This window comes from Dermochelys coriacea, chromosome 18 (assembly GCF_009764565.3).
Source record: "Dermochelys coriacea isolate rDerCor1 chromosome 18, rDerCor1.pri.v4, whole genome shotgun sequence".
In the NCBI taxonomy this organism is placed as follows: Eukaryota; Metazoa; Chordata; order Testudines; family Dermochelyidae; genus Dermochelys; species Dermochelys coriacea.
Window position 1 is genome coordinate 18,626,649 of NC_050085.1, and position 14,750 is coordinate 18,641,398.

General features: G+C 42.2%; 1 protein-coding gene across 1 annotated transcript in view; it reads left to right on the forward strand.

The window, feature by feature from the left end:
* Window positions 1-14,750, forward strand: part of PLCH2 (phospholipase C eta 2) — a 322,908-nt gene that overhangs the window by 282,016 nt on the left and 26,142 nt on the right. The window contains 6 exon segments of the mRNA XM_038376889.2: window positions 5,059-5,151; window positions 8,365-8,465; window positions 9,993-10,090; window positions 10,968-11,150; window positions 11,660-11,767; window positions 14,351-14,475. Of these exon segments, the coding sequence (XP_038232817.2) occupies window positions 5,059-5,151; window positions 8,365-8,465; window positions 9,993-10,090; window positions 10,968-11,150; window positions 11,660-11,767; window positions 14,351-14,475 (708 nt within the window).

Below are 14,750 nucleotides of genomic sequence, written 5' to 3' on the forward strand. Positions count from 1 at the left end.
AAATAATCAAAAAGTTTCATTTCAACATTTTCTAAACAAAACGTTTCAATTTTTGGGTTCAAAACAAGTTTTTATTTCAACATTTCTCTTAATTTTATTTTAAAAAAATCAAAAATATCTAAAAATGGTTGAAATCAAAATGAAACATTTTGGTTTTGTTGGAACGTTCTTTGACCCAAAATGATTTTTTTTTTCTGAGATTTTTGAAGAAAAATGTTCCTTTTGGCTCAACCCTGAACTAATTTTTTTAATAGTTTTTGAAATTGCCAGTAACCAAAGACTATGATCCAGTTCTATTTGTGGTGGCACCCAAGAAACCCCCACTGAGTAGAGATAATTAACTTTAGCTTGGGCTCTAGAATTTTCAGTTGCTTTTGATTCCAGACTTGACCCCCTGTTCTTAGCTAGGTCAGATCCCTATTGATTTATCAGCTGTCTGCAGTTGTATAACCTGGTTAAACAGCCTGTCTCCGTGTGTTCAGTGCACATGAGTATTTATTTTAACAACATCTACACCTGCTCTGACAGATAGTCAGGAATCAACTATTTATAAATAATGCAGTTCTGTAATATGCTTTTGTAAGTTATTAAAGAGATCTTAATAAATATTTAATAACTAGAAATAGCCATTTTTAAACGTGCTTTTTAATTTTAAAGAAGAAAACCGTTTAAGTAGTTCAAACCTGAAATTTGCCAATATATGTAGGATAGATGTTCTCTCTGTTCTAAAAATGCAGTAGCTGTGTATGGAAGGGATGTGATGTCTTGGCTTTTTAGAGAGGAGAAAGCTTCTTGAAAGTTAATGTGGGTCAGACCTAAGAGAGGCTATCCCAGTAACTGGATACCTTCTTTCTTTGTTTGCAGTATTGTGGTAGCAGGGTTGATCCCAGGATATTAGAGAGAGACCTAAAAGTCACAATTTTTCAACAACAAAACTTCAAAAACAGACTCCAACAAGAAACTGCAGAACTGGAATTAATTTGTAAACTGGACACCATTAAATTAGGCTTGAATAAAGACTGGGAGTGGATGAGTCATTACACAAACTAAAAACTATTTCCCCATGCTAATTTTTCCCCTACTGACAGATTTCAGAGTGGTAGCCGTGTTAGTCTGTATCAGCAAAAAGAACAAGGAGTACTTGTACTTCTCATTCTTTTTCTCCTACTGTTACTCATACCTTCTTGTCAACTGTTTGAAATGGACCATCCTGATTATCACAACAAAAGTTTTTTTTCCTCCTCCTGATAATAGTCCACCTTAATTGATTAGTCTTGTTAGAGTTGGTATGGCAACCCCCATTTTTTCATGTTGTGTGTGTGTGTAAAAATATATATATAATATATCTTTCTACTGTATTTTCCACTGCATGCATCTGATGAAGTGGGTTTTAGCCCACGAAAGCTTATGCCCAAATAAATTTGTTAGTCTTTAAGGTGCCACAAGTACTTCTCATTCTTTTTGCTGATACAGACTACACAGCTACCACTTTGAAAGATGGGTGAGGTATCTTTTATTGGAGCAACTTCTGCTGATGAAAGATAAGGAGTACTTGTGGCACATTAGAGATTAACAAATTTATTTGAGCATAAGCTTTCGTGGGCTAAAACCCACTTCATCAGATGCATGCAGTGGTGTATCCGATGAAGTGAGCTGTAACTCACGAAAGCTTATGCTCAAATAAATGGTTTCAGAGTAGCAGCCGTGTTAGTCTGTATTCGCAAAAAGAAAAGGAGTACTTATGGCACCTTAGAGACTAACAAATTTATTTGAGCATAAGCTTTCGTGAGCTACAGCTCCACTTCATCAGATGCATTCGGTGGAAAATACAGTGGGGAGATATATATACACACACAGAGAACATGAAACAATGGGTTTTATCATACACACTGTAAGGAGAGTAATCACTTAAGATGAGCTATTACCAGCAGGAAGGGAAGGGGGGGAAGGAGGAAAACCTTTTATGGTGATAATCAAGGTGGGCCATTCCCAGCAGTTAACAAGAACATCTGAGGAACAGTGGGGGGTGGAGCGGGGGGGAGAGAAATAACACGGGGAAATAGTTTTACTTTGTGTAATGACCCATCCACTCCCAGTCTCTATTCAAGCCTAAGTTAATTGTATCCAGTTTGCAAATTAATTCCAGTCTCTCGCTGGAGTCTGTTTTTGAAGTTTTTTTGTTGAAGGATAGCCACCCTCAGGTCTGTAATCGAGTGACTGGAGAGATTGAAGTGTTCTCCGACTGGTTTTTGAATGTTATAATTCTTGACGTCTGATTTGTGTCCACTTATTCTTTTATGTAGAGACTGTCCAGTTTGACCAATGTACATGGCAGAGGGGCATTGCTGGCACATGATGGCATATATCACATTGGTAGATGCGCAGGTGAACGAGCCTCTGATAATGTGGCTCTCTACGTAAAAGAATAAATGGACACCTCATCCCTCAAACTATCAATGACCGTTCAGGAAGTGGCATAGCTTTCTGTGTGTAGAACCATTGCCCTCTAGAGGCGCAAAGCTTTCTTAGCCTGGAAAACTCTATTGTGTGCTGCATTAAGAGTGAGGCTAATCTAAGCCTCCCTTAGGGAACTGTCCTGTAGATTTTAATAGAAAATAGCTGTTCTATGAGGGATTGTGAAGCTTTCTAAAGAATTCTCTCCATGCTATAGAAGGCTCCAGGCTTACATTTGAAATTTTATATTCATTTTTATAGTTCTAGATCAACCCTATTGGCTTCATCATTACTCAGTTCTGTAGGATTTTTCCATATGACTTGGAGCATTTTAGATTTCTTCAGTTGGTTTGCAGGGCATGGCAGGTTTCTTTGGGTTATCCAGCGAAGTTTATCCCCTCTCAGTTTTGGAAAGCTGTTTGGTTGGCATTGTGTTGGATGTGAAAGCGCTTTGCTGACCACAGCAGATGGGTCTAATGCACAATGTAAGCTTTAGGTTTTAAGTGGTATATACCAGTTTTTTACTAGTGAAATAAAGATGCATCCAAACCAGCAAATGTTGGTTAAATCAAAAGACACCTGAGAATAGTTCCTGCCTGTCGCCATCTTTCTCCTTGTGCTCATCATTACACCCTTGGTTTGCTGCCATGATCATTGCTGCACTAGAGGGACCCCTGAACAGTGGGGCTATGTGTATCAGGAGCAGCAAAATATGTACTAGAAATAACAGAATGAAGCAAAGACAAGGCTGTGGCGTGGGGCTCCCAACCTTTACTTAATATAGTGGAGTCCTGTCAAATTTCAGTCATGTGACGTAACGTGTAAGGACCAATATTAATGTCCCTAAGGCATATCCTCCCTATTTCAGCCTCAGGATATTAATGTCCACTGTCTTATTTGGCCAAAGATATGCCAGTAACCCTGCTTATACTATTTAATTGTACTTTTACCTGCCTGTGCTGTTTGGTTTCTTTTTGTCTGCAGCCAGAGATGGGACAGAGTCTGCTCTTGGATGGTTATAAATCCAGAGGTACTCCACTGGAGTTGTTCCACTTTTATAACACTCCACGTTTTGCTTCTGACTGAGAATATTAAGAAAATAAAAAGGAAAAACATGTTTCCCTCTGCTGTATTGTTTGTCATGGGTCTTTGTTGGTACTTTGAGTTGTTTATGTAAAAGCTATTTATGAAGAAAAATGTCTCTCCTGTTGATGTCCATTTAGAGGTCTCTTTCTGCTTTTTAAGGGTGAGATGTTTTTATTAGCAATTTTTAAAGTGAATGCTGGATACAGGAGGATAATCTGTCATTGCACATGAATAATGGAGTGTGGCAGTCTTTGGAAATGCAAATTGGGACTATGGAGGAAAAGGTGTTTAGCAATCTACTTTGTTGGATTTTATTAGCTTTCTGTATAAATTGTTTATTAATGACTTCGGCTTCCATAGCTGAATGCACACAGTTAATGATGATGCCAGGTGAGCAGCATTGTCAGAGACACAGGGCTTTTTTTCTGGCTCCAGCACAGAACAACCGGAGCGTGACATATACACAGATGACTTTTTTTTTTCTTTTGAGCAAACAGAATTTGTTTTCCATTGTAAAGTGATTTAAAAGTTTGGGGGTTTTTGTGTAAGAAAAAAATTGCCTATTCTGTTTCACATTTTTAATTTTATAATAACAGTTATTTATAAAAAAATGTACTCAGCCAACTAACTAAACTACATGAACTTGAAGCACTGCCACTTAAGAGTTTATAATTAGCTACAAAGGGCTTAGGGAAGGTTGTTACGTGCAAATTGGAAATGTTCTAGACAGGTTATCTTAGCAAGCATCTTGGAACTAAAGCTAAGCTAGGTTTAGAAACAGAACTCTGCTTCCCAAGTCTTGCTGGGGCTTGAGTTTGTACATACTTTAAACCTAGCTGTTTTTGTAATGTATCGTGGAGTGTAGTCCAGGTCAGGGCTTGGCAAGTCCCTGTAGGGACTGCACTAGGGAGAACAGGCTGTGTTGAGCCAGTCAGGGAGACAGAGAACCCCAGGTTCTTGTCTACATCCAGTGACCTTTAGAGTCATAAGAAGATTCTTTTCTTTTTCTTACTGTGAGGTATCCTATTATTACACATCCTAGCAATAATACAGCCACTCAAACAATAAGCAGAATTGTTTGACCTGATCCTGTTAATCCTAAAGAGTAGACAGCTCAGCTATTGTGAGAGGAGTAACTCCCATCAGTGTCTGCCTTGCAAAACAATCAAATATTGATACATGACACATAGTTTGTCACCCAATTTTTGCCACAATGGACAATGTAATAAAGTTACCAGAGACTGGTGCATGGGTACTTTATGTGGTTCTTGTGAAAGTGCCCATGCATTGTGACTATGCCAATGGAAAAGAGCAGTTAATAAGATCATGCTGCTGACTTCAAAGGTCTTGCGTTGAACTGGTAGGGGAGATGTTGGTATCAATTTGAGTTACGTTGAAGTTTTAGGAGGGATTTTTCAAACTTCTGGATGTATTTCAGTGTGGTTCTCTGCAGCACTGCTGTCCTGTCTGCTATCCTTTCATAGTCTCTCTCTCTCTCTTGCTCTCTTCTTGCTGTAGAACAAACCCGAGGATGACATGGAATCTGGGGAAGACACAAGCACCAACAAACGGTACAGCCGATCGCTGATGGGCAGCTTTTCCAAACGTAAGGTTAGTCTCTCAACAGATAACTTGCACTGGATAGCAGAAGAAGCACTGAGCTCCCAGATCATAGAATCATAGAATATCAGGGTTGGCAGGGACCTCAGGAGGTCATCTAGTCCAACCCCCTGCTCAAAGTAGGATCAACCCCAACTAAATCATCCCAGCCAGGGCTTTGTCAAGCCTGACTTTAAAAACCTCAAAGGAAGGAGATTCCAACACCTCCCTAGGTAACGCATTCCAGTGATTCACCACCCTCCTAGTGAAAGTTTTTTTCCTAATATCCAACCTAAACCTCCCCCACTGCAACTTGAGACCATTACTCCTTGTTCTGTCATCTGCTACCACTGAGAACAGTCTAGATCCATCCTCTTTGGAACCCCCTTTCAGGTAGTTGAAAGCAACTATCAAATCCCCCCTCATTCTTCTCTTCCTCAGACTAAACAATCCCAGTTCCCTCAGCCTCTCCTCACAAGTCATGTGTTCCAGTCCCCTAATCATTTTTGTTGCCCTCCGCTGGACGCTTTCCAATTTTTCCACATCCTTCTTGTAGTGTAGGGCCCAAAACTGGACACAGTACTCCAGATGAGGCCTCACCAATGTCGAATAGAGGAGAACGATCACATCCCTCGATCTGCTGGCAATGCCCCTATTTATACATCCCAAAATGCCATTAGCCTTCTTGGCAACAAGGGCACACTGTTGACTCATATCCAGCTTCTTGTCCACTGTAATCCCTAGGTCCTTTTCTGCATTACTGCTGCCTAGCCATTTGGTCCCTAGTCTGTAACAGTGCATGGGATTCTTCCGTCCTAAGTGCAGGACTCTGCACTTGTCCTTGTTGAACCTCATCAGATTTCTTTTGGCCCAATCCTCTCATTTGTCTAGGTCCCTCTGTATCCTATCCCTACCCTCCAGCGTATCTACCACTCCTCCCAGTTTAGTGTTATCTGCAAACTTGCAGAGGGTGCAATCCACACCATCCTCCAGATCATTAATGAAGATATTGAACAAAACCGGCCCCAGGACCAACCCTTGGGGCACTCCACCTGATACTAGTTGCCAACTAGACATGGAGCCATTGATCACTACCCATTGAACCCGATGATCTAGCCAGCTTTCTATCCACCTTATAGTCCATTCATCCAGCCCATACTTCTTTAACTTGCTGGCAAGAATATTGTGGGAGACTGTGTCAAAAGCTTTGCTAAAGTCAAGGAATAACTTGTCCACTGCTTTCCCCTCATCCACAGAGCCATTTATCTCATCATAGAAGACAATTAGATTAGTCAGGAATGACTTGCCTTTGGTGAATACATGCTGACTGTTCCTGATCACTTTCCTTTCCTTTAAGTGCTTCAGAATTGATTCCTTGAGGACCTGCTTCATGATTTTTCCAGGGACTGAGGTGAGGCTGACGGGCCTGTAGTTCCCCGGATCCTCCTCCTTCCCTTTTTTAAAGATGGGCACTACATTAGCCTTTTTCCAGTCATTCGGCACCTCCCCCGATCACCATGAGTTTTCAAAGATAATGCCCAATGGCTCTGCAGTCACAGCTGCCAACTCCTTTAGCACTCTCGGATTTAGCGCATCCAGCCCCATGGACTTGTGCTCGTCCAGCTTTTCTAAATAGTCCCGAACCACTTCCTTCTTCACAGAGGGCTGGTCTCCTCCTCCCCATGCTGTGCTGCCCAGTGCAGTAGTCTGGGAGCTGACCTTGTTCGTGAAGACAGAGGCAAAAAAAGCATTGAGTACATTAGCTTTTTCTTCATCCTCTGTCACTAGGTTGCCTCCCTCATTCAGTAAGGGGCCCACACTTTCCTTGACTTTCATCTTGTTGCTAACATATTTCAAGAAACCCTTCTTTTTACTCTTAACATCTCTTGCTAGCTGCAACTCCAAGTGTGATCTGGCCTTCCTGATTTCACTCCGCATGCCTGAGCAATCTTTTTATACTCCTCCCTGGTCATTTGTCCAATCTGCCACTTCTTGTAAGCTTCTTTTTTGTGTTTAAGATCAGCAAGGATTTCACTGTTAAGCCAAGCTGGTCACCTGCCGTATTTACTGTTCTTTCTACACATTGGGATGGTTTGTTCCTGTAACCTCAATAAGGATTCTTTAATATACAGATGTGGGTGTGCAGGGGAGGAGGGGAGGGGAGCGAGAAGGAAGATATAATACACACAGTCTGACAGAGTCCCACTCCAGTGGCCAAGCAGGCAGGATGACCAGTTGCCTTTACTCTTAACAACTTGCTTAAGTTCACATCAAATGCCTACAATCTCAAGCTATCAGATCCAACCTGAAAAGCAGTAAGGTTAATTTAAACTCTTGTAGAGCAGTTTATTGCAAGGTGACTTAGAGTAACAGTGGAACAAGAGAATCCTTTTCTCACGCCCTCTCTGATCATAGTAATCATAGTAACACCAATAATAATTCCCCTTTAGACAGCACCTTTCATACTAGCATCTCTAGTCCTATTATGAAAGGCTCTAACCCCAGGCTGTCTCGTCCATGTGTTCACAGATCAGTTCTGGCGTAGTGCAGTCTCTTGTAGTAAAAGGTTGCCATTTCCCATTCCCTGGAAGAAACATGCTCCTTGAAAGAAAGAAGCAGAATTGCATGGGGCAGCCTGGTCAGCTGCTCAGATGCTTGTCTGATGGGTGTGGCTTTAAAAGGTAGCTGGCCTGGATCAACTCCTGTGCCAAAAATATCAAAGATGGCCAAAACTCTGGGTGCCGAACTTGAGGGGCCTGTTCTTCACAAAATGGGTGCTCAAAATCTGGGCCCCTTTCAAAGTCCCTCAAGTTGGGTACCTATAAATCTCTAGTCACTTTTGAAAATCTGGGTCCAGAATTATTTGCCACCATATGCAAATGCACCACCGACATGGCTCGCTTGCATGTGAATGGTTAACCCCAGAGGAGCTGATCCATTCTCTGACAAAGGCTTCCCAAACTTTTATCACCCTTTTCCTTTTCTAGCACTCACTTAGCATTTTGAAGACATCTATTTGGTTGTTCCCCTGCACACAACTTTTCAGAACAAATCCCAGGAGGTTTGCTCCACTCTGTTTGTAGCACTCAGGCACACATGACTAAATCTGTTTTTATTTTTCACACACACCACCCTTTAAATGTTTACTTGGTGCCCAAGTGAAACCTAAGACTCTTCTGAACAATGATTCCTGTTTTCTACCATGGTTTTGTTTCCTTTATGCAGAAAAAAGGAAGCAAATTGAAAAAGGCATCCAGCCTGGAAGAAGGTGAAGATGACCTAGACTGTCAAGGAAACTTAGCCAGGGGTGCGGTGCATTACAGCAGGTTGGTAACAAGGAATCCTGGCAATTTAGTGCTCTACAGAGGTGTGTACACAAGTATAGCAAGTTTGGGAGCTATAACCATGTGATTGGAAGCCCATGTAAAGGTAGATCCAAAATGTTTGTGACTCCATCATCAGATTAGTCTCCTGACATGGCTCTTCCTAATTTGTCAGTGGACGACTGAGCCAGACATGTTGTTCAGACCTGGCTTGAGGTTTCGCTACTTCGCCCAGCTCTATCGTGAAGATGTCTTTTAAGTTGGTGTAGCATTTTAGCCATGGGAGCCTTCCTGTAGCACAGGGGGTTCGTGGTGAGCGTACGAAGCCCATGGCTGTTTAATTTGTTAAATGGCATTGTACCAAAGAATCAAAGTGCTGCTTTGATTTTGAAAATCATCCCTTCAAAACACCTGAAGTCAAAGATTTTTTTATGAGATTATCTGATGGACTCTGGAAGCAAGAGGTCAGATGGAAATCAGGTTGGGATGCTTAAGAGAGATTCATTGGGGCTACCAGGAGAGCTGAATGGAGGGCAGAAGAGAGTGTGTTGGAAAAAGGAGGAGGAGTAGCCAGCAGCATTGTCAGAGAGCTCCATGCTGAGATCATAAACCCACTCGGCACATTGTAGTGTTAACCAGAAGCAAATGGAAGGGATCAGGGCACCAAATTCTTTGGTATTTAAAATATATGTCTTTTAAGGACTAGTAAAATCATATCAGTTGGAAGTGTAAAAGACCTTTTAAAGGGCAAGTCCACCGTTCAACCTCCTGTCTAGCAGCACAAGTATCTGCAACATACCAGATCTTAAAGTATAACTCTTAGCCAGAAGAAAAGGAGTACTTGTGGCACCTTAGAGACTAACAAATTTATTTGAGCATAAGCTTTCATGAGCTACAGCTCACTTCATCGGATGCATTCAGTGAATGTTTATACTCAAATAAATTTGTTAGTCTCTATGGTGCCACAAGTCCTCCTTTTCTTTTTGTGAATACAGACTAACACGGCTGCTATTCTGAAATCTTAGCCAGAAGTTCAAGTCTTTTCTTGGCCATTAACATACAAGAAGATGAAGCTCTTTGGCCCAAATTTTAAAAGATATTTAGGCATTGCTGTGCTCAGTGTTGTGATGCTTAAGTCTCATCTTCCAAAGGGATTTAGGTGCTCAGGAGCCAACAGCCCACTGACAGTCTTTCTGTGTGCTTCCAGAGCTGGTTTAACCAGAAGCCTGTACTTTTACAATGAGTCTTCATGTGGTATCCCTACAATTATTGGCATAAGAACATAAGAACAGCCATACTGGATCAGACCAAAGGTCCATCTAGCCCAGTATCCTGTCTTCCGACAGTGGCCAATGCCAGGTGCCCCTGAGGGAATGAATAGAATGGGCATGGCAGCATGCCTTATTGGAAGAGACTCCTCCCTGTATTTCGTTACCGTGCCAGTTATTTTAAAAACTAAAGTTTTGTGGGGGGGGGGGGGAAATTGCCTCTTGATCAGTTTATGGGAAACTGTTTGTTTTATTTACCCAGGATGAGCAGACAGAAGAAAACAATGAAGCTTTCCCGGGCGCTCTCTGACCTGGTGAAGTATACAAAGTCTGTTGGGATCCATGATGTTGAAACTGAAAGTAGGTTGAACTAAGTGTCTGCTAAAAACAAACTGTCGTGCACAGAGCTTGGAAACTGGCATGGAAGGTTTTCTTTCACCTAATTTGATGATAAACGCTTTATTCCAAGAGGAATTTGACAGTAGAGCTGTATGCAATAAATCTGTGTCATTTCAAAATGGCCAATCATCATTTGTTAAGACTTGGAATATGCAGTGTGAATCTGGATTTGTTCAGGAATTTCATTAAAGTGGATAAAAATAACCACATGTTGTAGTAACCCATTGGCTATTGCCAATTGCTAGAAAGGCTGCTATATGCCAGTTCATACTTTAAGAAGCCGGACAATTCTGAAAGGACATTTATGCTGCTCCCAACTAGAATTTGTGGTGATTTGGAGAGGAATCTCTACATGAAAAATTTTAATCTTCATTACAAAGCAATAGGAAAATCTCGAGAACTTTGGCTAAGTATATGAAAGTTCAGGTGTTGCTTCAGAACAGTTGATTCTGCAAAATGAAACTGCTTGGAGATTTTAGCCCTCCTTGTATGTTTTCTACACCTGATCCTGAGCAGAACCAGGAAGTCCAAATGCCACCTGTGGCAGAGAGAAATATTCAGGGATTAGGGGATTTAAACTTTCCTCAAGCCATCCCCAAACCTCAAAGATTTGGGTCAAGTTCTGTGTGATGGTTCAGATCACTTATTGTACCTGACCTGGATTTCCCACCACTAACTCTTCCATGCGTGAAACAAAATGTGATGATGGAAGAGAGAGAGAACCGTATCTGATCAGGTTGTGTTTGCAAGAGAATTATTAGTAACTGATGGGATGTTGTTGGAGGGGATTGTTTTTAAGGGGAAGCCATCCCCTTCTAACTTTCTTCTCTCTTTGCAGTCTCTTCCAGTTGGCAGGTCTCATCTTTCAGCGAGACAAAGGCCCACCAGATACTTCAGCAAAAGCCAGCACAATATCTGCATTTCAACCAACACCAGTTGTCCCGCATCTACCCATCTTCCTATCGCGTAGATTCTAGCAATTACAATCCCCAGCCCTTCTGGAACGCTGGCTGCCAGATGGGTAAGCAAAAAGGACATGTTGTTTTGTTTTATTTTTGTAACTAGGTGGAAATCTCATGCTTGAATGGGGTCCCAGAATCTATCTTTGAAAGATAGACTGAACAGAAAGCACCAGCAAAATTCCTGGGTTACCTGGTCATCCAACTCTCCTGACATCTGGGTCTTTGGTACCTGGGGTATTGTCTGTGTCTCTAGTAGGGTAGAATGCCTTGAGTATGCATATGCCTAGTGGTAACTGGTGGGTGAGACATGGAAAGCAATGCCCTCTTGCCCACTGGGCAAGAAACCCTAACTCCTAGGCAAGAAACCCTACAGACAGGAGGAAAGACTCTTCTTGGGAGTCTCTGTCCCTGGAGCTGTGCTATCTTGGGTTTAGGAGGAGAAGAGAGTCCCTTTTCCAACATCTCTGGCTCTCTGTCACCAGAGAACAAAGTTTAAAACGTACGTAGGTTTTCTTTCCTGTGAATGCGCTGAACAGACTTAATGTTGTTGCCTCCTTCTTTGCAACAGTCGCATTAAACTATCAGTCAGAGGGGAGAATGCTGCAGCTGAACCGGGCCAAGTTCAATGCCAATGGGAATTGTGGCTATATCCTCAAACCGAAGTACATGTGTCAAGGTAAGGAAAAGCCAGCCAGTAGGGACTGCAGAGGGAGAGGAAGGTTCCTGTGGGTGGGAACGGTACTTTACGAGGGAAAGATGCGTGGCGCTGCTATGCATTGTGGGATATGCCAGCAAGCAATGGGAATGGAAGCAGCAGAGTCAGTAACTCGTTATGTTTGGGCGTGCTTTTTCCAGCGGTTTCCAAAGTTGTGCGAGTAGTAGGGGAGTGTATGTGTACAGCTGCTGGGCACTTTCCTCCAGCTTTTCCTCCTCCCTTTGAAACTTCAGACCTTATCCTGCTCTTACGCTGGCACGAGTACCATTGACATCAGTGAAGTTGTTCCTGAATTACACGAGTGTAAGTGAGAGCAGGTTTGGCCCAGTGTCCCCAAGTGTCTCTGAATGCATTGGGATGGAATAATTTTCCCCTAATACATGTACGATAGATTTATTCGTTAGTACTTCTTGAAAGTAGAGACTGCAAGTACTGTCACATGGGCTGTATGTAACTGTAGGCCCATGGTATGTCATCTAAGGTAGTCACAGATAAATGAAAGCTAAATGAGGCCCATATTTCCCCACACACGAGAAAGACTCATCCTCTCTACAGCTTCCATATTTCGATCGGCTGGAGTTGTGGCAGTTTCCCCCTGAATGGAGTTTGGATTGTATTGCTCCAGGTATGGTGCCTTAGTATGCATGACTGCAGCAAGGAACCTACTCACCTGCCACTACACACTAACCACTGCTTGCATCCAAAGTGATAGAGGGATTGGGATCAGTATATAAAATATCTGTTTTCTGGATCTCTATAAGGCTTTCACTCGTAAGGCACCATCTTCTCCCCTTCAGCCCAGCCAAGTCAGGCAAGAATTCACAAACTCCCACAGCATTAAGTGCTGTCTCGTCCTTTCTCTTTAAGGAAGACAGAATCCCAGTTTAGAGCATCAGCTGACAGGTAAATGTAAGTTTGGCAGGCTCTTTAGCCTCTAGGGGTGACCAATTGCTCTCCCTCTAAATCCACAAAACACAGCAGGGGGAACCAAATGTTATCCTACTGGAGAGATGCCGTAGTAAATAAAGCTGGAATAGCATTGACAGGTATCCAAAGTGAATGCCATGGTAACCTTATCTACTTGCAAAAACAGACATGCAAAAATTATACAGCAATTGTCATTATATGCACTCAGAAGTTACCAGGGATGCACTTTTATTAAGTCTAGTTGAATTAAATCAGTTACACTAATGTGCTTCAGAGGGGCAGCCACGTTAGTCTATATCAGCAAAAACAACGGGGAGTCCTTGTGGCACCTTAGAGACCAACAAATTTATTTGGGCATAAGCTTTCGTGGGCTAGAACCCACTTCATCAGGTTCTAGCCCACGAAAGCTTATGCCCAGATAAATTTGTTGGTCTCTAAGGTGCCATAAGGACTCCTTGTTGTTTTCACGAATGTGCTTGTGGTTAGAACAACTCTTAAGCGGATCCTTGTGCGTGTGGAATGTTTTATGGGAGTGCATAAGGTCTGTGCAGGTGTGGTCCTCCTTTAGGCCTTGCGCTACTACACTTTATGGGCTGCGTAATGAATATCTCCCTTGAAGGCACCCAGCTGTTAAGGATCTACGTATTTGTCTCAGGCTCCACTGAAGCAGATTTGTCCCTGAGAAAGATGAAACCCTCATTTTTATTTGGTTGATTTCTCATTTAATTCGTCATTTTATCTCTGTCTGTAACCCTTTATCTAGAATCCTGCATATTTCTGATAATGTGGCCTTGAGCAAAGTATTTTAATACTACCTTAGTGTTTGAGTTGTCATATGTAAACAACTCCCACTTTTCTTCATTGATTTGATATCTACCCAACCCTGGACTTTTAAATAAATTGAATTTACTATCTTCTGTTCTTTATTGCAATGTCCCATCTCCTCCCACTGCTCTACAGCAGTACAGTCCATTACTATCCATGCCTAGTGTGGTCTTCAAAATGCTCTTTTAACTTCAGATAACAGCCAACTGATGGTTTCTTTCTGTTCTAGTATAAGTCAGGTAGAGCACTTACTAGCATCCTAAGTCGAGAGTTTCAGTGTGTTATGAATTATTTCACCTCAGCAAAGTTCCAGTGTTTATGATCTAAAAGCAATTGGTGCTGGTTCCAAAGCCATAAAATTCAGGTCTGGATTTTGAAATCCACCACACAGTGTTCAGATCTAAGTTTCGGTTTGGCCCCACCTCTCAGTGCCATCGGATCAGTAACCAACTACCTGGTGATTAATTTGGTAACATGCAATGTTTGCAACTAAAGCTTTTTCCAATTGCCTTTGTAAGCAATTAACTTGTCCTTGGTGCTCGCTATGCTGAAAAGTATCCAGAATGCTGTGCCAGTGTGTTATTTGCTTGTAAAGATGTTAATGACTATGGTGCATTTTTGGATGTTTGTACCTATAAGTGCTTGAGAGGACCGGGTGGGGCACCTTCCTAAGTATAGTTTGTAACAACTGATTGTAGAGTCAAATAAGCAGGGAAAAGAGAGAGGAAGAGCTCGAGGAAAATGTCACCATTCCTAAAATAGCCTTTATGTTCTGCGGATTCTTGCCCACAGGTGTCTTTAACCCAAATTCTGAAGACCCGCTCCCCAATCAATTGAAGAAGCAGCTGGTATTGAGGATAATCAGTGGGCAACAGCTACCGAAGCCCCGGGACTCCATGCTGGGAGACAGAGGAGAGGTGGGAATGCTGAACGGGGGATGAGGCTCTCCTATCAGAAAGTGTCTGTCTCTCTGGGAGCTGGTCTGGGCAAGGCCTTAACTTTCTGCATTTGTTTCTGTGGGAAATACTGAGCTTCATTTCAAATACATCATGCAGCTCATTAGCTTCCAAGAGCACCAGATGCCTTTCCTCTCTTAAGCATTGTGGAGCTAGTCCATTTTGCCTTATTCTCATACAGTGCCTCTAGGATGTGTAGGAAAAGCCAAGATGCTTGATCACTGTGACGGGTCCCT